General features: G+C 45.2%; 1 protein-coding gene across 3 annotated transcripts in view; it reads left to right on the forward strand.

The window, feature by feature from the left end:
• The window catches only part of LOC144761579 (amine sulfotransferase-like), a 476,546-nt gene that overhangs the window by 396,222 nt on the left and 55,007 nt on the right, over window positions 1-25,317 (forward strand). For all 3 annotated transcript variants that reach the window (XM_078646877.1, XM_078646878.1, XM_078646876.1), the window contains one exon: window positions 3,616-3,710. In XM_078646877.1, the coding sequence (XP_078503003.1) occupies window positions 3,616-3,710 (95 nt within the window). The remainder of the gene's footprint in view (window positions 1-3,615; window positions 3,711-25,317) is intronic.

Below are 25,317 nucleotides of genomic sequence, written 5' to 3' on the forward strand. Positions count from 1 at the left end.
GTTATGACATACGTTGGAATTGCATTTATTGTTATTGTCGTTGTTGGGCCTTCACACATCATGGTACTCATTGACATCATATTTATCCATTTCAATATGTGAATTCCCCAGCCCCTTCCCTTTTGGCCACCATAGTATAATATGCTGCCACTAACCATTCCACCTTCCATAAGTGGTCCATTGTGGTGCCACTGCTCCTCCTACCTGCACTGCATGGTCAGCTTGCGGCTCGTGCACACCTCTTACATTCCATCCTACTGGCCTCTGTCGTGTGTTATGCTTCCACTGCCCCTCCCACCTACCCTGCTTGACCAGCTTGCTGCTCGTGTCCGAGTCCATGCCCCTGTCCTCTTCCTCCTGTGTTGCATTGTCGTATGTGCTGCAAATGCCTCTCCCGCTTGCCTTTCATATTCAGCGTGTTGTTCCTGTCCCTGCCACCCTCCCCCTACCATCTGGTGTTCAAATCCATGCCCCTGCAACATGCCCTGCATGGTTAGCTTGCTGTTCCTGGGCTGCCAGTGGCATAGCAAGGGAGAGGCTGGGGGACGGTCCGCCTCAGACCGCATGAGTTTTTGGGGGCAGTGGCCTCCCCCTTACCTGCGGCATCACCATCACCCCACCACTCTTACATACATCTGCAGGGCAGGAGGTGCAGGGACCACCACGGGCAGCAGCTAGTCTAGCTACACCACTGTGGTCTACTCTCCCCTGCACTCCCTAATCCTTGTGTAAACCCCTGCCCTCTCCCTCCTGTTTGTGTCTAGGACCTGCAAACAATCCTGTGCTGCTGACCAACCTCTGGTTTGTGCGATTTTTGGCAGCTCCTGGGTGTTGGCTGCAGCGTTTAATCTGCAGTTTAGCCCTGCTTTCATTCATGCGGGGGAAAATCCAGTGTGCCACAGTATTTAGCCATCTCCTGTTTGCTTCAGAGACTGCACACATGGTCACCCAACTCGTGGTGCTTGCAGTCTTTGACTGCTCACATCAGAAATTAGTCACAAACCCTCCTCCAAACCTGAAAGGGAGTACCAACAAGCATATTCACAGCCTTCAAATGTATTGGCTACAGGGCCTGTGCTACGGCCATGCCATATACTCAACTCTGCCATGGAGGTGCAACCCCTCACAGCAAGCCCATCCCAACTGTACAAAACCTTCTGGAAAACTAACTTCCATGTGGTACCTGATTTACTTGACCTAATTTCAGCTCCTCAAACTTGAAATGATCGCAGAGCTGGGTGCTCAAACATGCAAACTTACTATAGAGCTTCAAACGCTCCTTGGGCACCGCCATACTTCTAGGAGGGTGCCCAAACATGATCCACGATTTCTAGAACCCACAATAAATGTTTGTGGACTCTATCACACAAATGTGTGAATAGTAGATTCAACCGGAAGAGCCGCAATCCATATGCTAGGATATGTTTTTCTTTAAATAATGAACTTCAAGCGGGTCCCTTGGGGCGTATTCATATAGGCCTAAGATTAGGGTGTACTCTCCCAGCACCATTTAGTGTTGTTATCTTTATTTTTACAGAATTCAGGGGCCATGTCCAGCATCATGTAATCTATTTGAACAACAGGGAAAGCACACTATTCTACTAGACGTATGCAAAAAGTAGAACAAGGATCCAAAATGAAGTTTGTTTTCAGATATTAATTTCACACTATGGCCGATCATCATCAGCAAATGCCTCATGAGGTATTTAGCATAAATTGGCATGAGAAGAATGACATTAGAGAATGTATTTCTAATAGAAATCCATTTGTTCTCAAAACATTGCAATAACAGAAAATAATACATTTAAACTTAAACTTGTGTTAACAATGGCATAGTAACCAATGAAATGGGTGGATAATAAGATGTGGATAATAAAAAAAGACTACATTTACACATAAAATACATAATATTCCTGGACTATTGAGATAGGTGTGTTATTATTTAACTCCACAGAAAACCTACAAACAACATTATTGGGGTAAATAGACACATCTTCTTATAGAGGTCACCAGTCACAAAGTAAGCAAGTAAAGATCACGTGACTGCAAACATTATGAAGAAGCTAAAACAGTCTCTGTCTTAGAAGAATTGTCATTGTGTACGTAAGTTAATCGAGTGCTAATACATTGTGATTGCTGCCCAGATGGTGTATCACAGCAAGGCATCATCTAACTTAGTACATGATTTTGACAGAGAGATATCCTTTAGCCGTGTGCATTAGTTGTTTGGCTATCCATATACCCTTTACTTACTGGGCATGTTTTTCAGCTGTGCACAGTGTGTGGGGGGATATACAACTATATCACAGGTAGGCAAGAAGGGCTTGGGAGAAAAAGGGACCAAGCTCTATTATTGAGTTTAACGACCATTATTTTGTATTCAATGTTTTTTAAATTGCAACTCTGGAAACAAAATGCTACTTACAAACTTGACACAACATTTTTATTGGCAAATTATTTTCTAGTGGTCCTCAGTCTTTTCCCCCCAAACCTCATGTTTTGCCCTCGGCACCACGCCTTTGCTATGTAATCCATTTAATATATTCAGTACAACAGAAAGATTTTCAACTGGGGATTTCTCTCCTGTGCAGCATGCTGCAGCACATGTTCATGAACATTGTTTTGTTTGTATATCCTGGGCAGGTGTGGCTTTGGAATTTGTCTTCTTTTGTTTGCTCTAGAATGTCAGCAATTTCTTTTTGTTTTCAACTTGATACGACTTGTCATTGTTGAAGATGAAAAGAGTGCAGACATCATTGCCCTGTTCTCAATTTTTGGTTGCTGATTTCCACGTTATCCATTTAGCATTAAGCTTTTTTTCCACAGGTGTATGTGAGAAACCTCCAGGCCCTTTGGTGTACTTTCTCCTTCCATCATCTTTACCATTCAGATGACTTCTTCCTCTTCCTGCGGTGCTGATAGACGTTCCAAGAATCGCCTTATCAGCTTTGTCAGACATGATTCAGTTGTGGGATACAAAACTATCTCTATGAACTGCACAGTTCTGCTCTTCATGAAATGGCTCCTGTTGCTATTAAACGGGCCCTTTGTTATGTGATGGAACGATGCATAATGTAAACCTTAGACTGCTTTCAAAGTTTTTAAGAACTTTGCACACAATTGTAAGTCTATAAACTTAGAGTAAGTCCTGCCCTTGTTGTTATGTGAGCTGGGCCCAGCGTCTCAAACTTAAGTATTGACGGGGTGGATAGCGCTAATGAATGCTATCATGCCACAAAATATTCTTTTTCTTGTTGACACTTGACAGAATAAAAAGCTGGCCCTTTTTATTTTTTGAATGAATGACCAATATCTTACAAAGCTAGTTAACCTACCTTTCGTATAATAATTAATGTATTCTTCAATTTCATCTAAAAATGTGACATTTGCAACCTGCTTATTTGACCTGAACAAGCAATTCATTTTCCAGTTGAGGGAAAAAAGAAAAAGAAGTCAGGCGAATTCACCAATAATCTTAAGATTCTATGTGGTGAAGTATGAGGTAGGAGGTGAGGTTTTCATCACAGTCATTCTCAGCTGAATAATAGAATGTTAATGATTATAGCCTGAAAATGTTGCCACATGTTCATATTTGTACTTTTTTCTGTTCTTTAGTGTTTGGTGGATGTTGGTTTGAACATTTTCGAGGGTGGCATATGCACAAGGATAATTTTGATTTCCTCTTAATTTCATTTGAGGAGATGGTAAAGGTAAGACTTACTAGTAGCATTCATCAACTTAAATCATATACGTCTAACACATAACTATTGAATTTTGCATACTTTGTACATCACTGTAGAACCTTTCTCACAAGAGGCAAAACCAAATTGCCATTGTAAAATGCTATTTTTCCAGGTATTGTCAAAGCCATTAGGTATGGCATTTCATTATATGATAGTAATCACACCATGTTGCCAATGTGGCTTTGCAGAGCATAGATGAGGTGGGGTAAAACAGAAATATCAGACATATGTACAGTACAGAATACAGTTGAGAAAAGTCATGAGTGAAATATGAAGGACGCTTGGATGGTTAACTACTGTAATGGGATCCTGTAACTAAAAGTAGTTAGGTGGCCCTAATGGAGTTTAAGTAAATGTAGAAGGTTTTCTTAAAGAGGTTTGCCTTTTTTCCATTTGTGTTTTTGAAGAAAGGCAAGTCTGGATGAGTTTGATGAAGAGGATTTAAGGCATTCTACAATCTATTGTCCAGAACCCTCACTTTTATTCTGCTTCTCTCTCTAATTCTAGGAGTTTTGATCAGCCAGGTTGTAAGGATAGGTGAGTGAATGAATGTGAGAATGATTCAAAAGTAGATGAATGGATGGAAATGTAAGTGTCTTGATGAATGGGTGGGTGCGTGACCAAGTGCATTGATGGATGAATGGGCAAGGAATTAGTTGCACAAGTGGATGACTGGATGAGGCAATCATGTATGCATAGTTGAATGAGTATATGGATTGAGCAGAGAATGACTTTATGAAGGATTGATATGTTTTCATGGTGTTGCAGTTTTATATAGGGAGAACAATACTTAAATGGGTGACAGAGTGCGTTACATATTATTGTTTGTGATACATAGGATCAGTTATTACATAAACCATTCAGGAATACTGCATACATTTACTACAGGCAAGATTTAGGAGGAAAAGTCAGTTTAAAGTAAGAATGGCAATTTATATGACGAGTTCTCTGAAAAGAAGCAGGCCAGAAATCTATAACATGAGGGTGTCCATACATAAGCATGGCTATGCTAGAGGTAAGCACCTGTTACTGTGAAGCTGCTAACAGTTCTGATCTGGTTTCCCTCCCACCTATATTGTCAGCATCAAATATTATACTAGAAATATTGAACAGAAACACATGACTCATCTAAGCAGATCTGGTCCAACTCATTGACCAATTGGGATTGTGTTTAAAAGATGATGCCATTTTTGTTGAACAGAATCGAAATGTTGATAGTAGTAGTAGTAATGCGACAGGGGGACATTTATTCAATTTTTACATGTACTGGTTGTGAAAAACTCCTTCGTTCATTTTTCACTACTATGAGGCCTACCTGTCCCATTGTATAGGATTATGTTACCTTATTATATGTAATAGGTGCTAACTTATGGTTGAGTCAGGTAGGCAGTTCATGTTTGGTATCTATGAAATTGTAATGAAAAATCCTCTTAAATGGTGAATTCAGATGTTACGTTACAATTTTGAAAATACCACTTTTGGAAAGTTGGCATTTTCCTGCCCTTAGTTTGCTGCATGCAGCCTCTTCTGGGTCACATGAGTGGGTGTATTATCATTTTAAAGAATATTGTTGCTTTTAATATGGTAGTTTCAGTAATATACTTGGAAAACTTATAATGTCTTAACTATTTCAATATATTTTAGTAATTATAATATTTTATGTGTTATTTGCATAATTGCTATTCATTTTTTTGAATATAGTTTACAATTTTAAGTGATTTAGAAAGTTAAAAAAGAATAGCAGGTTTTGGGTTTGTACGGGGAAGCGGTGGCAAGATAGTTTAGTAATAACTAATTAACAATTAATTAGTAATCAATTATTTAATTGATTATTAATTATGTACATTTTTAGGCACTGGTTTATTTTAGTTATATTTTAGGTGTGGGCTGCTGGGTTTGTAGTGGTAGTGGATGGGAAATTAATTAAGTTATAATTAAAAATGAACTATTAATTTTTATTTAACAATGTTGTTTATTATTCTTTATGTAAATTTTTTAATACTGATTTATTTTACTATACTGCAGGCAAGGGCTGCTGGGTTTTTAGGGGTATAGTGTGGTAAGTTAAGTAATAATTAATTTACAATGATTTATGAATTGCTTATTACTTTTTTAATTGATGAATAAATATTTTAATTGTTTAATGCTTATTTATTTCAGTTGCATTTTAGGTGCTGGCTGTTGGGTTTGTAGGGGTATAGGGTGGGAAGCTACATACAATTAAATAATGTAATGTTGATTTTGTTATATTGTATTTATTTGATAGCTAACTTTGTAAATGTATTAAGTTACTAAGAATTGTGCAATTGTTCTACCCTTTAATTTATTTTTATATGTATATTAGTATTTACACGTGTATTACACATGTATTTTTACGTGTGTTTTGCTTTTTTGGATGAGTTGTTTGGGAAGAAAATAAATCTATATTTTTATGATTATTGGTATTTATATGCAATTTATTTATTGTCAATTAATTGTTACATTTTTTAAAATATATAATTTTTAAACATCTTTAATTTATATTATTGTAAGTGTTTGTGAAAGTGTGTTTGTGCTATGATTGATATTTTTATTTGAATTATTTTTTTATGTATTAATTGAAATTATTTTGGTCACTAATTATTTTATCTTCTTTTTGGTAGTTAGGGAAGCTGAATTTATTGTATGAAATTTGTTTTTTTTCCTATTTTTATTTATAGATGTTATTTGTATTATTTTTTAATACATGTATACATGCACCGAATCTGCCCTACTTGGAGTCACAGAATTCCTGAGGCAAGAACACTACTTTGGTGTGACAGCCGCCCTTACCTTCCTGGATTTAAGTGCGGCTTTCGATACGGTCTCACATTCCATTCTTTTGGATAGATTGGAGGCTTCATGCATTGCTTGCATTGCCTTGAAGTGGCTATCTTCTTTTCTGAAAGATCAAACATTTCAGGTCTCATCAGCAAACAACACCTGTACGACCCTAACACCGACCTCGGGGGTTCCTCAGGGATCTATTCTGAGCCGTGTGTATCTCACAACAGGGTCTCAATAGGAGAAATTATAACCATTCACAGCATCACTCCACTATATAGCATCTCACAAAGGATAACTGAATGGTATAGAGCCTCATGTGTGTAGAAAGAAGTGTGTATTGTGAAAAAAGCATTTACTTTTAAAGACGGGAACCCTCACTCACCACGCGGGTGACATGCTTCATCATTGGGTTCCCTCTTGCACACAGTGACCGCAAGGTTAAAAGTGTGGGCTACAACTCTCCCACAGGAGAGGAGCAGGAGGTGTTTTCTACTCCAATGTGATATGTGAGTGAGGGGCAGAGTGCAAATATTATAACATAAAGAGAATTAAAAATCATCTCAACTAGGGCATATGTCTTTAATCTGTATCCCTAATGGATGAAGTAAAAAGCCTGTGTAACAATAGGAATATAGATATAACCTATCTGTCTAGGTCAACATGTTTTTGCCAGGTATATAATTTGCTGCATTCATCAGGACCACAGTCATGTCACTCTGCTGTACTTAGTGATAAACAAAATATACTTATGTAAACTCTATGTGGACCAACTTCTATCTGGTCTGGTCTCTGTAAAAACAAAAGCATATCTTCAGAAATACAATAATGATTTTATACACACATAGCAACGGTGAGTGTGCCCCCGTGTACGTGTCAAGTGCCAGCACACCATCATTGTGAAAAACGCACCTGTAAATCTAAATATCTCACCTTTAAGCAGAATAAATTCTGCCTCTACCTTACATAGGTCCTTTGTCTAAGTGCGGGTACCTACAGGGAAAATAAAATATTTACAAACACCAGAGATAAATATATCAGCATATATAAATGTTGTTTGCAAATGTCTAATGGGATTAGGGCAAAATGACCAGTACTATATTTAATCTGTGCCTCTAGTCTCATTCCATATATATCACCTAATCTCCTAAATTCATAGTATACAACATGCTTGGTATTAAACCTTATTTATCCTCTAAACAATGTCCGCACTATGTGTTTCATCTTATTATTAACCGCTCCAAGTAGTATAAATGCACGAGCAGGACTCAAAAAATATTTCACCCCGTTTTTACATAAACGGACTCTGGGCAAAAAACAGCGTCAGAAGGTCTCAGATGTCTCTAACCTAACCCACTGCCTACCACGTAGGCAGACAAAGGCCGAAGGGGAAGAACCTTCACCGATAGCCCGCGTCTTAATGCGGAGCTAGTGTACCATGCCCCGGAAGTACTGGAAACCACGTCCGGTTCATGGACGCGTCAGGCACGTCTGGGTGGAGCCGAGCGGCCTACGGTTACCGACGCGACAATAATAGTGCGCTTGGCAATTTACAGAACTATTCGTCACAGCTATTCCAGAAATTCGGCCATGCGATCACGATAAAACCAGAACGCTAGCTTCTGGGACATGTAGTCTATACTTAGAAAATCGTCATCAATTAATTATCTTCGCATCAAACATTTCTCCATGACACTCAATAAACACCATGTAGAGTCAAAAAGGCAGCTGCCTCTTTAAATAGCCATTTAATATATACTAAGACCGTAGTCATAATTAAAAAGTATATATCCTGACACAATGTATATTATTCTGTCTCCCTCATTATGCTATATTCGATAGAACCGTGGCTGTTGAATTGCAGGAATCACCACTCCATACAATATACGGAGTCACAGCTTAGTACTAAAATGCATGCCAGCCATATGACAGACTACTAATAATGTGGTTGATGGACAACACTACTTACTAATAGGCATGGTTTGTAATGTCACCTGGCTATAACGCATTCCACTGAATTTCTTCGTTTAAATCCATTCTGAGCCCTCTGCTTTTTAGCATTTACCTTCGCTCCTTGACGGAAGTGATTGAAGAGTCTGGTCTCACCTTATTTTCATACTCGGATGACTCTCAGATTATCTTCTCACTATCAGATGCTGAAAACAAAGATCCTTTCCCTCTCAGACAAGGCCTGTCTAAGGTCGCCCTCTGGATGAACAGAAACACCCTTAAACTCAATGGCAATAAAACCAAAATCCTCATCCTGGAAAACAACCATGGACTTTGGGGAGTTATCCACTGGCCTGACATACTGGGGCCTTCACCCTCCCCGGTTGAAAAGGTTAAGAATCTCGGTTTCATCATCGATAAGAATCTTACCTTGACACCGCAGTTCTCCAAGCTCACAGCCTCTTGCTTTTCCATTCTGAAATGGCTCTAGAAAATCCTTTGCCTGATTCCTCTAAGTTCCCAGGGAACAGTGTTGCAGGCCTTGGTAACAACTAGATTGGACTATGGGAATGTACTGTATCTGGGCGCTGATAAAGCCTTGATTCATCGCTTGCATATCATCCAGAACGGGGCCGCCCGCCTTCTTTTCCAGCTGCCGAGAAATGTTTCAGTCTCTCCCTTGCTTTACAAATTGCACTGGCTGAAGGTTGACAAACGGATTAAATTCAAGGCCTAATGTTACATGTTTAAAACTAGACACAGTCTCGCCCCTTCTTATATTCACGATCTGGTGTCCCCTTATGTCCCCTCCCGAGCGCTGAGATCAGCTAACCTGGCACTGTTTACCTTGCCTAGGTCTTGCAGGGCGCTCCTTCTCTGTTTTAGGACCAAAACTCTGGAATTCTCTTCTGGTAGCTCTCAGAAACTGTAACATTAACATGGCTGGCGGTGTCTATCAGACACCGACATCCATATTAGGATGGAGTACAAAGTATGCTTTTCCATGGCGGCTTTTCCGCCGTGAAAAAGCATATGGAGCTTCACTTCGGGGGCCCGTTGCAGGCCCCCTGGGTAAAGGGGGGGTGAGGGGTGCACATGGGGGGTACCTATGGTACCCCCCTGCATTTGCGTGGACAAAGCGGCAGGCACCGCGCGGTGCCTGCTGCTTTGTGCACGCAAATGCCGTGCATGCATTTTTAACATTGCGGCGGGTGCAGCTTGAAGCTGCACCCGCCGCAATGTTAAAGGTTAAGGATGTGACCGCCAGGGTGGCGGTCACATCCTAATTGCACAGGAGGGAACTCTGCAGGCAATGCGGAGGCTCCCTCCTACTCTATGGACTCAGGTCTGTCCGCCATCATAATCGGCCCCTAAGTTTGGGCCAGGGCCCCCGAAATCCTTAAGATGACCTTGATGAGAAAAAGCAGGCAACTCGGAATGTTGGATGATGTCATTGGCTCAGTGGCGTAAGAAGGGAGTGTGGTGGGTGCGGGCTGCCCCGGATGTCTTTACTGAGGGTGGTGACAAAATGGAAAAAAATGGTGTTTTTAAAATTAAAATAAAATTTGGGGGCTCACAGCACTTTTTGAAAAAAAAATATTATTTAAAATGAGTGGTGCGCAGCAAAGAAAAAAACAGAAAGGCAAAGCTTTAAGTATCTTATCTTTCCTTCTTTCAATAATTTCAATGTGGGAAGGGGTGCCAAGACATTTTCCTCACCAGGTACCACCTGACCTTGCTACGCCACTGCATTGCCTGAAAGTTTCTCTAGGTTTGCCTGACAAACTTTATTTTCTGGTTTGGTTGAGGCACTGCAATGGATAGGTGTCCCTGGCTCAAACTCGATATGACCGTCAAAATCCTGATTGTAAGATTGTTGCTTTATTTTTTGCGGTCCATATTAGTTAAGGCTTGGCACTCCATAAGCAAACCAGACATAACCAACCCTACAACATCTCCACTGTTTGCTAAATACACCACCCTGCCCGGGCTTGGTGCCTCCTTTATTTTCAGGATAATGTAGCAATCTCAACCAAATTCAGACAGTAAGATAAGTAATTATTTAGAGCAATCCAAGGCCAGTTTATAGTCAGCTAAATGCTACATGCCTGGAATAATGCAAAACTGCGTGGCATCTTTTCCTCTGCCGTTCTGATCAGACAATGGTTACAGTAAATGATATAGTGTGTGTTAGAGTAGAACATAACTGGGTATTGCTCTCCATGTTTCTTGAGTTCTAATGGAATACCCTCTGCAAACTTTGAATAACAAAAGTAGACTGTTACTCCAAAATCTAGCATTATACCATGCAGGGGTAAATAAAGCAATGATGGAACCATTGTTAAATGAGCAGTTGTAGCCTGAGCAGTATTGACTATGCCTTTTGTGGGTTTTAAAGTGTCCACTTTCTGGGGCTTATTTACAAGCCCCTTGCGCCACCCCTACGTCACCTTCCCTGTGTTAAAAATGACGCAAAAGTGTTGCAAGTAGCTTATAAATAAGGCTCTCTGGGTCTCGTTTATGAGACTCCTTGCGCCTCCGGGAACGTCACTTTTTGTGACGTTCCGTGGCGCAGAAGCCTGTGTGATATTTATCGGGTAGCACTAAGCCACTTTTTTTGGCTTAATTCTGCCTGATAAATATCAGTCTCTTTAACACAGTATTCTGTGTTAAAGGGGCGTGCAATGGGTGTTGCTGGGGGCGTTCCCAGCGACATCCATGGCCTTTTGACACTGCCCCAGATTTACGAGAAATCGAAAATCTGAGGCAGCGTCAAAAGGCGTAAGGGAGGCACGAGGAGAGATATCTTTATTTCTCCTCGTTTTTCCTTTTTCTACGTGTGGCAAATGTTGAAAGAGTAAAAAGTCTCTTGTGATTAGTTTTGTACAGAAAGGTTTTCCTTCCTGTACAAAAATCATCATCCCCGCAAAGCAGGCATCCTTGCACCATGGTGCAAAGGTGCCTGCACTGGCGCACGGCAGCCCATTGTGCGACAGCGCAGGGGAAAAGGACAGGAATGTGCCATGTCATATAGATACGGCGCATTTCTGCCCTTTTCTTTTGCCGTAAATTAGACCCTCTGTGTTTTCCTCTGCCGTTGACTACTGTCTAATAGATGATACCGCTCCTGATCAGTACAACACTGACTGTACTGTAGTGAGTACGCGATGCTGCCTTTCAGCACCCGTTTTCATTGGTCTGGATGGTGCCACGTTTCAGCCCCACATGACCAGAGTGTTTGTCAGTCTTGGTTTTCTCTCCTTTCTGCTGGGGAATGGTTTAATGGATTGCTGGGTCTGGTGGCTTTGTGGACTAATGCATCCACTACAGGGGCATGTGTTCGACCTCATGGTCACAGGTTCAAATCCCAGTGGGTTTACTCAGCCTTTCATCCATCTGAGGTCGATAAAATGAGTACCATTGAGTTGGGTAACAATAAACATCTCTTATTCAGCGCCTTGAGACCCATGGGTGATAAGTGCGCTTTACAAATACACGTGTTATGTTATGTTCAGCTGGGGAATGGTTAAACCGCATACAGACTTATGAATGCCTCCCACATTTGTAATGATATGTAATTCATGCCATTAAGTTCTTTAATTCATCCCTGTTTTTCTCTAAGAATGCATGGACGTCATTTATGGACCACCAGGGGTCGTAGCTGTGCCCAACGGCTTGCCCCCTAAGATACCTGGCACTGCCTTTGTGACCCGTGGCTTCGGAAGTGGGAAAATCAGTCCCAGAAATACAGGAGATGCCCATATGTAAATGTAAATGTAGCCGTACTTGTAAAGCGCACTGATACTCCTGAGTGTCCTGGTGCTGTACTCATACCGCTAGGGAACCCTTCCTGGTTTTTCCCCCACGTGAAATGTCCACTCCTGGGCATCCCCAGGGTGCAACCAGGCATCGCTAGCGCTGTAGGGGGCCGTTGTGGAGACTAAGCAAGCTATTGCCCAGAGTTGCAGCGTGGAACCCATGCTTAGAGTAGGCACCGAGGCGAGAAATCAGGTCTGAGGAATTATGAGCCCAAGATCCGCCGAGACCAGCCAAGGCAGGAATTGAACCCTGGTCCCGGGCCAGACCTCTGCATCAGGGTCTGCCGCTCTAACCATTGAGCCACACTTCTCCATGAGTGTCGGTCCTCTGCAATCCTCTCTTCTTTACATTTTTATTATACTTATAGTGTATAATAACCCATTATTCATTATCACTGTAATAAAATTAGAAAGCAAGAATCTGGAATAGGGCAGGTGGTTGAAGAAAAACATGCTTTTAAATGAATGTTGTGTGCATGCTTGAAGGTGAGAGTGAGTTTGTGTGAGTGTGTGTGCATATCTGAGCATGCATGGGTGTCTACATATGCCAGCCTGTGTGAGTGAAAGTGAATGAATAATAGTAGGCTTCTAATGGATTTTTCTGACTACAGATTCTTCACTGTCAGGCCATTCTCCAGGCACCAGACTGGATCCCGAAAGCTTTAACTAAGACTGCTGTGCACCTCCAGAGCATCCATTGTGCACTCCAAAGGGTTGAGGAAGATTTACTGGTCAGGACCTAGGATCACTGTCAGGTGAGATGGTGGGTCTGATAAGGTTGGCACTGTAGAACCTTGGAATCATAATAGCGGGGAAGTCTTAGGCCCTTGAACGTCTGAAAGGCATATTTCAGTAGAGCGTGAAAGCCAGATGTGATCCCCAGTTTCTTCCTTAGCCTGTCTTGTGCGTCATTCGGAATTGCAGACCGTCCCGCTGTGTTAGACTGTTCCTTTTTCACAAAGGACAGGAAACAACAGAGGGCACTTAAAAGGAGTCAACACCTGCAACGCAAAAAGGACCTCAAGCTGAGCCAAAGCCAAGCATCTGGCTGGAGCCGAGCTTGAGCTCTCAGCTATTCGCCCACTTCTATTTCTCATCCACTAAGCACACCCTCTGTCGGCATGATTTGTCACTGCCTCCCTCGTCCACAGCTCTTCCTTCTCCCTGTTCATTAGAACAATCAACCGCCATCTCTAAGTCTATGAGGTAAGAAAAGGAGCCCCCCAAAACACACTGGGCCATATTATCAAGAAAGGGCGATACATTATCGCCGCTTTTATCAGCAGGAAATTGCCGCTAAAGCAGCGATAATGGGCTTCATAATATGCCCTGGAGAATTCCCATAGAAGCCCAGGTTAACACCAGAACCTAGGCTTCTATGGGAATTCTCAAGGGCTGTTGGACTTGGGCCTTGTGGCAGGTTCACCCCTGAACTTTTTGCCGTGAAGTCTAGTGATTTCTGGTCTTTGCGCACTTTGACACTGTGGCGCAGTGTAAAGTGCGTGCGCTCCTTGAGTGCATGTGGTGAGAGAGCCCCGCCAAGCGCTACCGCCGCCCGAGAGAAAGAGCCGCAGCCGAGCACCGCCAGAACCGGTGAGTGTGTTGAGGGAGAGGAGGGGCGTCGGGGCACATTGCCGGTGCCCGCCCCTCCCCTCCAGAGCGAGTCTCGTTGTGTTCAGAGGCCCGTGAGGCCTCCCCTAATGACGAGTCCCCCGGGAGGGACTCCGCCTACCGCCAGTGTTGCTCTCGAGCCCCGAGAGGCTCCCCTGGGCCCCACATTGCTTCCGAGCCCTGAGAGGCTCTTTGCCCATCCCTGGCCAGATCGAGTCCCCAGAGGGGGGACTCCGCTTGCCCCCACCTTGTTCTCGAGCCCTGAGAGGCTCCAACCTTGGCTGCAGTTCCTGGAGAGCCCGAGAGGCTCAGGGGGCATTCCAGTTCTTCAAGCCCACGAGGCTCCATGCCCACAGCTATTTTACGAGCCCAGAGAGGCTCTCCCTGTGCATATTTATTCCTCAGAGCCTGTGAGGCTCCCACGATGCCCCTCATCATCATCTACAGCTGCCCAGCACTTTGTGGGCAGCTGCTACGTTTAGGTCTTGGCCCAGTGGCGCAACCTGGACCCTGGACTTTGATGTAAGTTCATGTTAATGTGATTTCCTGCAAAGTTCTCTTTGCTGCACCTATGAATGTGTTGTTGATGCATCATGTGCCTTGTTCCTTACACCGCTGAATGTATGTTTATGCATCATGTGTTTTGTCCCCAGGTCTATGCCCCTACTTGTATTGTGATACTTAGGTGGTTGTTCTTGCTAGTACAGGTGGTGCTAGTGAGGTCCTGGTTCCCTGCGTGACCTGTTCCTAAGGTGGTTAGGATTGCGTAGGTGGTACTTACCGGTTACCAGTGGGTACTGGTTGTGTGCTTTATGTCCTATTTTGTGTTACAGTGATTTTCTGTTATGTTCTAAGTGATATTTCGAGGGCTTGATACTGAGCTCGCCCCCTGACCAGAGTCCCAGGACCAATGGACTCTATTGTGCCTTCCCTGACAAATTGCTGGGACTTGTCTGATCTCCCTGGGCCACTGGGGCCTCGCTGAAGTGTGCCTCGCTCACTCCCCTCGGCAGCTCGTGCCCGGCCGCCCGTCCAAGCCTCGAGCCGCGCCGCTCTCCCCTGAGCCGCGCCGCTTCGCTGGGCCGCCCGCATCCTGCCTCCCCCTCCTCCTCTGAGCCGCACACATTGGTCGCCCCAGAGAAACGCTTGTAGCTAGCCGGTCGCCCGCTAAAGCCTACTAAGGAGATCACTGCGCAACCAGGACGGAAGGTACTGTCCGATAGGCTCTATGTTCTAAAGTTCTAGGCCTACAAGTATTGTATTGTTACTTCTAAAAGTGCTGATTCCTGACAGTGGTCCAGGTGGCCCTGTCTTGTACATATCCCCTGTAAATTCTGCCCGTGCCTCTGGCACATTGTAAAGTGTGTGTTTTTATCTAATGTGTTTTGGTGTAATACAAAGGCTATTTTTATATAACCTTGTGTGGAGTTTCCTTTGTGGTGGGCCGTTGGGTGTTGTTGCTGGGGTGCGTGCGCAAATACTTAACTCACATCGCCTCCAAGTTTAGCCTTGCTGCTCGCGCCACGTTACCTAGAGAGTGAGCAGGGGTTATCTTGGCGTGTAACTCCCTTGCCCTGACTTGGGAGTGGTGGTCTCTGACTGACTTTGGCGAAAGCCCTGGCCAGCCAGGGATCCCATTTCTAACATTGGACGCAGCGGTGAGGATAAGGATTTGTGTTTGCGTCGTACCACAGTGGCAGCTGGCCGCACTACAAAACTCTGCATTTTAGATGACCACATTTTGTTGATTATTTTGTTTTAAGTTTGCTGAAAATGTCATTTCTGTGGAAATGTGTTTCTTGTGCACTTTGAGTTAAGTGTCCCTAGCTCGGGAGGGTAGATCATCCCCCTAAGTGCAGTGTGTTTTCTGGATTCACCAGAAGGGTGGGATCCAGTGGTGGCAGCATAAGTGTGTCCAGTGCATGTGTCCCCTGTCCCTGCCCTGGAGTAATGGTACCTGTGTCAAGTGTGGTCAGGTTGAGAAGTGAGGGGTGGTAGAAACTGCCTTACCAGTCTGGGGAGGGGTGTGTGGATGAATGGTGTGTGGCACTGGACGTGTGTGTGAGTTCTCTGGATGGGGAGCTTGCTGAATGCTTGTGTACTCTTGTTTTGTTCAGATACCTAAGTTCAGTGTATTAAACTTTTCCCAAGAACGTCTGCAGACAGTGGAGCCTGCTTTTGATTTCTGTGGTCTGTTGAGAGACAGAATTTTGGAGTTGGTAATGTTCTGGGAGGAGAGAGGCATAGGGGATGGAGTGATTCCAAAAGGAGTGTCTGAGGTGTCTTCCAGCCCAGCGTGGTGGAAGAGGTTCAGTGTAGCCCAGCTAGGTCTCGGCTCACGTCCTGTCTCAAGAGGAGAAGGAGTGGGTGGGACTGCATGTCTCCAGGTGCCCGAAACCCAGTGTCAGGGCCTGGAATGTTTCTGAAGGGAACGTCAGGTCGGGGGCCTAGGCTGTACCAATAGGTCATTTGAGGAGGATCTTCCAGAGTGTCTGGAGAATGTGGAACCTCTGTAACCAGGGTTCCAGTAGTTCTGGTGTCTGGCAGTACCGTTCCAGTTGGGAGGGTGCAGAAGTCCAGATGGAGGGGTGCGAGGGGGATAGGTTCCCCAGTGGAAGAGCCAGTGGGTCAGGGGCCAACCAGAAGGGTTGTGTCGACAGGGAGTGACCATGGTGATGCCACTTCTGTCCTGAGTGTCAGGCAGAGTTGTACATGACACATTAGTTCTGTGTCACCCTCAAGGAAGTCCTGGTGCGCCAGGCATCTGACCAAAGGGGTACGTCCCTCGGTTGGGGAGCCAGTAGCCGGTGTTTCCGGATCTGGACGTAAGGGCAACTGTACGTAGTGTCCTGGAGTTACAAGAAGGAACTCCTGCCTGAAGAGAAGGAACCGGGTAAGCTGTATGGGGGATTGCCCTGCAGTGGTTGCCTTGCTGCTGAAGGAGGAGAGAAAGTCTTAGATTTTTGTTTTCAACTTGTAGAAGTCCTGGTGCGCCAGGCATCTAACCAAAGGGTAGCGTCCCTAGGTTGGGCAGCCAGGGTCAGGTGTTGCCTGTCCTGGACGGCAGGGCGACTGTAGCCAGTGTCCTGGCCGGTTTGTCTTCTAGGGGTACCCCTGTGAACACAGGTGGGGCTCATCTTAAGTGAAGAGACCCTGTGTTTCCCAGAAGGGGTGGTACAGGCCTAGCAGGGATCTTTAGGGTTCTTGGCTGAGTGTTGTGGTACTACCCTGAGAGCAGGTGGGGCCTAACTTAAGTGGAGGGACCCTGTTCTACAGTGGGAGGGTGCAGAACTCTGGAAGGGGGTCAGAGGGAGTCTGACCCCTGTGCATCCGGTGAATTTGAATCCCAGGTGGTAAACCAGTTAAGGGAGCTGTGACTCCGTCATGACCACCCTGGTGTCCTGTAGGCACAGCACTGAGCCACGTCCCCCTCGAGCAACGCCGCCTCTGCGCTCACCGACGTCGTCTCGACGCCGTCAACGAGCCATAGGCTGCACCGCAACTGGGGGGCACCGCAACGTGCAACGCCTCACTACACCGTTCTGGTGGTGGTCTGACCGTGGTCACTGCTGCTGAGGAAGTAAGGTCCTAAACTGGTGGGAGAGTTGTGTTCTGGAGGGTGCTTCAGAAGTAGAGGTAGGGTGGGGCAATCTTGCCCGTGACCTCTGGTCAGCCTGAGGGTGCAGACCCTAGGTTGAAGGATCAGTGGTAGTTTGGAACTACACTGAGAAAGGGAGTGGAGAGTGGCTAGTGTAGGCCAGGGGTTACAATCCCCCACTCTGTGGATTGGCAGGGACCAGTGGTATCTGGGTGGCCTAGGGCCTGGTCCTAGCCGTGGACAGCTAAGGAGTACCAGTGGGGTAGCCTAGTTGGGCCTGTTTTTTTTTTAAGGATGTGCTTGGCTTATGGATCAACGTGGCGTAGAACCGGAGGGTGTCCCTGCAGTGCGGGCCCGCGTCCGTGTTCAATCGCCCCGAGCAGGGAAGTCCATCACGGTGGTGATTGGCCTACCCTGCGTTTTGGCTGGAAGGGGGTTGTGTTGGACTTGGGCCTTGTGGCAGGTTCACCCCTGAACTTTTTGCCTTGAAGTATAGTGATTTCTGGTCTTTGCGCACTTTGACACTGTGGCGCAGTGTAAAGTGCGTGCGCTCCTTGAGTGCATGTGGTGAGAGAGCCCCGCCAAGCGCTATCTCCGCCCGAGAGAAAGAGCCGCAGCCGAGCACCGCCAGAACCGGTGAGTGTGTTGAGGGAGAGGAGGGGCGTCGGGGCACATTGCCGGTGACCGCCCCTCCCCTCCAGAGCGAGTCTCATTGTGTTCAGAGGCCCGTGAGGCCTCCCCTAATGCCGAGTCCCCCGGGAGGGACTCCGCCTACCGCCAGTGTTGCTCTCGAGCCCCGAGAGGCTCCCCTGGGCCCCACATTGCTTCCGAGCCCTGAGAGGCTCTTTGCCCATCCCTGGCCAGATCGAGTCCCCAGAGGGGGGACTCCGCTTGCCCCCACCTTGTTCTCGAGCGCTGAGAGGCTCCAACGTTGGCTGCAGTTCCTGGAGAGCCCGAGAGGCTCATGGGGGCATTCCAGTTCTTCGAGCCCACGAGGCTTCACGCCCACAGCTATTTTACGAGCCCAGAGAGGCTCTCCCTGTGCATATTTATTCCTCAGAGCCTGTGAGGCTCCCACGATGCCCCTCATCATCATCTACAGCTGCCCAGCACTTTGTGGGCAGCTGCTACGTTTAGGTCTTGGCGCAGTGGCGCAACCTGGACCCTGGACTTTGATGTAAGTTCATGTTAATGTGATTTCTGCAAAGTGCTCTTTGCTGCACCTCTGAATGTGTTGTTGATGCATCATGTGCCTTGTTCCTTACACCGCTGAATGTATGTTTATGCATCATGTGTTTTGTCCCCAGGTCTATGCCCCTACTTGTATTGTGATACTTAGGTGGTTGTTCTTGCTAGTACAGGTGGTGCTAGTGAGGTCCTGGTTCCCTGCGTGACCTGTTCCTAAGGTGGTTAGGATTGCGTAGGTGGTACTTACCGGTTACCAGTGGGTACTGGTTGTGTGCTTTATGTCCTATTTTGTGTTACAGTGATTTTCTGTTATGTTCTAAGTGATATTTCAAGGGCTTGATATTGAGCTCGCCCCCTGACCAGAGTCCCAGGACCAGTGGACTCTATTGTGCCTTCCCTGACAAATTGCTGGGACTTGTCTGATCTCCCTGGGCCACTGGGGCCTCGCTGAAGTGTGCCTCGCTCACTCCCCTCGGCAGCTCGTGCCCGGCCGCCCGGCCAAGCCTCGAGCCGCGCCGCTCTCCCCTGATCCGCGCCGCTTCGCTGGGCCGCCCGCATCCTGTCTCCCCCTCCTCCTCTGAGCCGCACACATTGGTCGCCCCAGAGAAACGCTTGTAGCTAGCCGGTCGCCCGCTAAAGCCTACTAAGGAGATCACTCGCATTATCCTGCGCATCCAGGACGGAAGGTACTGTCCGATAGGCTCTATGTTCTAAAGTTCTAGGCCTACAAGTATTGTATTGTTACTTCTAAAAGTGCTGATTCCTGACAGTGGTCCAGGTGGCCCTGTCTTGTACATATCCCCTGTAAATTCTGCCCGTGCCTCTGGCACATTGTAAAGTGTGTGTTTTTTATCTAATGTGTTTTGGTGTAATACAAAGGCTATTTTTATATAACCTTGTGTGGAGTTTCATTTGTGGTGGGCCTTCTGGTGTTGTTGCTGGGGTGCGTGCGCAAATACTTAACTCACATCGCCTCCAAGTGTAGACTTGCTGCTCGCGCCACGTTACCTAGAGGAGGAGCTGGGGTTACCTTGGCGTGTAACTCCCTTGCCCTGACTTGGGAGTGGTGGTCTCTGACTGACCTTGGCGAAAGCCCTGGCCAGCCAGGGATCCCATTTCTAACAAGGGCATATTATCAAGCCCATTATGGCCGCTTTATCGGCAGTTTCCTGCCGATAAAAGCGGCGATAATGTATCGCCCTTTCTTGATAATATGGCCCATTGTTAAATTTACTTATGGACAGTAATCAAATTAATGTTTGAGCTATATTTCAAATTTCCAGAAACTTCATATCGGTGGGCAGAAAAAGCATATTGCGCCTGGCTCTTGAATAAAAACATTTGCAAATGTGAGTTGCAAATCCTTTTTTCAAATTTACAGTATGTACCTCAACATTCACTAATGGCACTGAGACAGTGACAGATAAAGGTTGGCCGCTGGGCATAAAAGTAATAGTTGGACAATGGCAGCGAAATGGACTGCATTCTCAATAAATAATGAATTTTAAAATATGAAAAAGACAATTTTAAAACACTTGTTGTGGGCGGTATTTCCAGCAGCTTAGTTCAGGTGTTTGTCAATGTTGTGCTGATTTATTTTTATTTCAGCTTGTATATGCCTTGTTTTTTAAGCACTAAGACTCTGATTTAGAGTTTGGTGCATGAGTATCACAAACATGATGGGTATCCTATCTGCCTTACTAAAAGTGTTGTAGCAAATAATGCACTTGTAATAAGGCAGAAGGGATATGTGTCACACTTGTGACTGATTAATCAATTTGCCAAACTCTAAACCAGGCCCTATGTGTGATGTCATTAACGTTTCAGGGCGGAACATCCCAGGGCCTTCTGGACTCATTTACCCCCTTCCTTGTCCACGTCCAACAACCAGTAGTGGCCAGTGGTAGGAGTGCGGCAGGGCAGTGGGGCGGGGCGGGGGTGGAGCAGGGTGGGGGTAGTAAACTATGGAATATGGCCCAATGGCGGTAAGTAAACAAATAAATAAATAAACCAAATTTCGCTGTGCGTGCTGCATCACATTTTGCAATGCAGCGCGCGCAATGAAATTCGTTGTAGTTATTTATATGTTTACTTACCTCTGTTTGACCGTATGCCGTAGTTTACTACCCCCCACCCTGCTCTTCCCCGCCCCACCGCACTGCCCCGCAGCACTCTCACCACCGGCCGCTACGGCTCTTATTATGTCTCCAGTTATCGAATGAAAAGCAACTGCAGGACGCACCCTCTCATGTTGTACTAAACCAATAAAATTGAGCAAGTTAATTACAGTATTAAGAGCTACACTACCACTGCATAGACAATTTGTCATCCCAATATTTATGCAGATCACAAGCTGTATAATGTGCAAGGGAATGAGATGTGCTGTGCATGAGCCAATAGTGATATGTGCTGTGCATGATATGAATTGTGTAGTATGACAGCTGTGCAAGCTGAATGAACTTTGTAGAGTTAAGTATGCACTGCACAACCTGTCCATAATATTTTCTGTTCAAAGGACAAGGGTGGTGCTTTGTGTGATTTGGGCATAATATGAGCTGTATCTGTCATAAGGTGAGCAAGATGTGAGCTTCATACATATAACCTGTTCAGACATATAATGACCAGGATATAAATTGAGCAGAGTATGAGCTGAACAGTAGGCTAATAGGCATGACCTAGACAGTATGAGCTGTGTCGGGTGTCGTGAACGGAGGGTTGTGCTTGGGTGAACAATAAGCTGTGAAGGTTATGAGCTATGCGGTAAAGGATATAGGCTGTGCCAGATGTGCGATGTGCTGTGGGCATGGGTTGTGAAAGACATAAGGTATGTGGAGTTTCAGCTTCGCAAGACACGAAAAGTAAGGGCATTCACTGGAAGAGGCACAACCTATACAGGATAAAAGTTGAGCAGGGAACAATCTCATGTTGTGTTATGTTATAATATTAACATTTTAAAGTGCACAAATACCAAATGGTGTCTTGGCACCAGCAGTCCTGAGTGAGCTGGAACCTCTATTTGTTAAATAGCCATGTTTTCAGAACTTTCCTGAATGATGTCGAAGAAGAGAGACTTCTGATGGAAATGGCAAGGATATTCCAGAGCATTGTAGCCCCCACTGTGAAACTTCTGCCGCCCCAGTTGGACTTACAAAATTTGGGAGCGAGCATGAGTTTCACCCCTTCCGAACGGAGGCATCTATTTGGAGAATACCAGTACAGTGACCGCCTCAAAACTGAGGACCGGTACCATGTAGCGCCTTATATGTTATGCATAAGGCCTTGAACTTAATACGACTTTTAACTGGAAGCCAGTGCAGGTTCTGAAAATGATTTCCCACTGATTGAAAATTGGGTATTCCTAACAGAAGCCTTGCAGCAGCATTCTGAATCGTCTGAAGCTTATGTAACTGCTTTTCGGGGAGGCCGAGATAGAGCCCATTGCAATAGTCTAGTTTGGCAAAGACTAAAGATGAAACCACAGTTTTCCTACTATCTGCTGGAATAAAGTGTAAGATTTTCTTAATCACCTTAAGTAAGAAAAAGATGGATGAGGAAACTGCTTTGACTTGTGCCTCAAAGTTCAGTTTCTCATCTATAATCACTCCCAGATTTTTGCTTTGGGAGCTGGGATAGGCACTGTCCCCAATTCGTCCGGCCACCAGATCTGCGACCAACTTGGGGAGTAGTTGCCAAAAAGGATTGTCTCCGTTTTATCTGAGTTCACTTGAGGCAGTGTGAGCTCATCCATGAGCTGACTGCCTGCATGCAATCCCTGAATCTTTTTGAAAACGGACAAGACAATTTGAGTGTCATCGCATAGGATGTTAATTCCATACTGAAAAATCTGATTAACGTTGCCAATTCTGACACGTAGACATTAAAAAGAGTAGGGCTTATTGAGGGTCCCTGAGGGATCCCACAGGTCAGAGCTAAGGATGGGGATCCGTAGTTGCCCAAGGCCACTGATTGTATCCTGCCAGATAGGAAGAAGCCAATGCTAATGCATTATCAGACGGTGGAGTAACAGATTGTGGTCGACCGTGTTGAACGCCGCCGACAGGTCGAGCAAATGAGAGCCGCCACGTGCCCTAAAGCTAGAACTGCTCTGATTTCATCTGTAGCTTTTACTTGGGCTGTTTCGGTGCTATACTCTGCCCTAAAACCAAACTGGGACTCATCCAGAAAATTGTGTTGCTGAAGATATAGTGTAAACTGTTTATTCATAACATTTTCCACCAGTTTAGCCGGGAGGGAAAGTTGCGAAAAGGGCTGGTAATTATTCAGTTTGGCTCAATCAATACTAGGTTTCTTCAGAAGGGGTGGAATCGATGCCCTCTTCCAAATGGAAGGAAAAACTCTTTCTGTGAACATGGAACTGAAGATTGTGTTTAAACTGGGGCCGAGGATTACAGGGACTTGCTTGAATATCATGAGGGTACATAGACTGGCAATGTGGTCTAATAGAGCCTTGCAGGTTATGAGATGTTGAGGAAGACCCCCACGGCACTAATGGAATGGATGCATTGCTCATTTATACCTCCTGAGCTTATCCTAAAATTTAGAAGGTGCATGGAATTTTATATTTGCATATACCCTGAACAAAAAAGTTGTATTCTTCTGTATCTTTGTGATTTTTCTAAACTCTGAGGGCCTCATTTATGAGAAGTGATGCATCGCTGCATGAAAGCAGCGATGCATCACTTCCCAGTGCGCCCTCCTTGCGACATGATATTTATTGTATGACTCCTCATACGTCAGTATTTCTGATGTATCTGTCTGGTGCAAAAGTCATGCATTGCTGGAGTGTGTCACAAAAGCGACGCAACTCCAGCAATGTGTCTTTTCACATGGGGCAAGCCCCATGTGGAAGGGCCTGCATCAGTCTTACGCCTGCTGTGAGGGAGGTGTAAGACATTGACGCATTTGTGTCCTAGAAGTGGCGCAGTGAAATTTTATAGATTTCACTGAGTCACTTCTACGACCCTTTCTTGCGCCGGAACCCCCCTGCATAAATGAAACCTGGCGCAGGTATAATGTGGTGCAGGGGTTTACAAAGTGATGCATCTACCTAGATGTGTCACTTTGTAAATATGGTGCAACAAGGCACATTTTTTATGCTGCTGGTGCGTCACAAAAAGTGATGCACCAGCGGCGTTAAAGTGACGCATGGCCGCATAAATGAGGCCCTACGTTTTGAAGGCTGATGTTTAGAGAGTGAGATGAAGCTAGACCCGTCTACTGAGTGATAAGATGCATCAATTGCAAAGCATAATACCTGCATAGTAACTGCTTTAAATTTGTTCTGAACCTTGAACTGTGTTTGACTTCCTCATTGAAGTTTTGAACAAGCAGAGTGAGAACCTAGAGTAAAGTTCACATTTGCTATTTCCTAGTAGTGAAGCCTACAATTTAGGAAAAATATAATTGGGATGATGAGACTGCTATGATGTTTAAAAATATATATCATGTCCAGTGCATGGGTTGAGCATATTGCAGTTAGGTCAGTTCATCAGTAGTCTTGGACATCTGGCAACATAAAAAAAAAATGTGAGACCTGCATGTAATTCTGTAACCAATTTAGTAAAAAGGAATGGCTATTTAAGAGAATTGGCATACAATCAGCAACAGTCACGCCCACCCATTCCAACAATCACTTCAGTCCTTTAAATGCCATGGATGGGGGTTCCAGCAGACACTGTGCATGCCAGCAAGGGCAACAGTCCCCACAGCCCCCTCCTCCAGTGGAACTTGCCTGTTAGCGGCTTTAGGGTGCCTTTAGCAGTACATACTGCATGGGGCAGGACACAATTCTTTCTTCCAGGATGGTGATCCCTAATGCCAGTCACATGGGTCAGTTAAATTGTTCAACTTGAAATGCCTTACATTCTTTTTTCTCCTCACCATATCTTAGTACCTGGTTCAGTCAACATTTGGAGGAGCATCTTTCCATATTTCTAGAGGAGATGTGAGTGTTGGTCTCCAGCAGAGCAACCAAGAAAGCCCCAGACTTAGAAAGAGGAGAGGGTTGTTATTCTTGAGATTGCTTTATTCCCAAAAAGTACAGAGGTCTTTGACCTACACTGGACCTGCGGCCTCTGAATACTATACTAGGTAAGGGAAAGCTCAAGATGCACACATTGGCCTAGATTCTAACTGCACTGGAGACAGGAATCTGAATAGTGTCCTGGGACCTGAATGACTCATATTTCCATATACCAATGCTTCGGTCCCACGGGCCTTACCCACGTTTCACGGTTGGTCAGGAGCATTTTCAGTTTGCAGTGCTCCCCTTTTCCCTTATCAGTGCCTCTTAAGTGATGGCAGTGGTTGTGGCACACATTTGGAGGTTGAAAATGCCAGTCTTACCCTACGTCAGTGACTGTTTGTTGACAATGAGCTTGTCAGAGTCAGTCTTAAGTGACCACCAGACAATGATGAACCTCTTGACATCATTAGAGTTCAAGCTCAACATGCCAAAGTCACACCTAATACCATCATAGTGGTTGCCATTCATTGGGGCTATACAGTACACAGTGCAATTCCAAGCCTTCCCTCCACTGCTACAAGTTCTGTACATTCAGGCGGTGATCCCTCAATTTCAGCCTCG

Source organism: Lissotriton helveticus, chromosome 6, assembly GCF_964261635.1.
Source record: "Lissotriton helveticus chromosome 6, aLisHel1.1, whole genome shotgun sequence".
NCBI classification, from domain to species: Eukaryota; Metazoa; Chordata; class Amphibia; order Caudata; family Salamandridae; genus Lissotriton; species Lissotriton helveticus.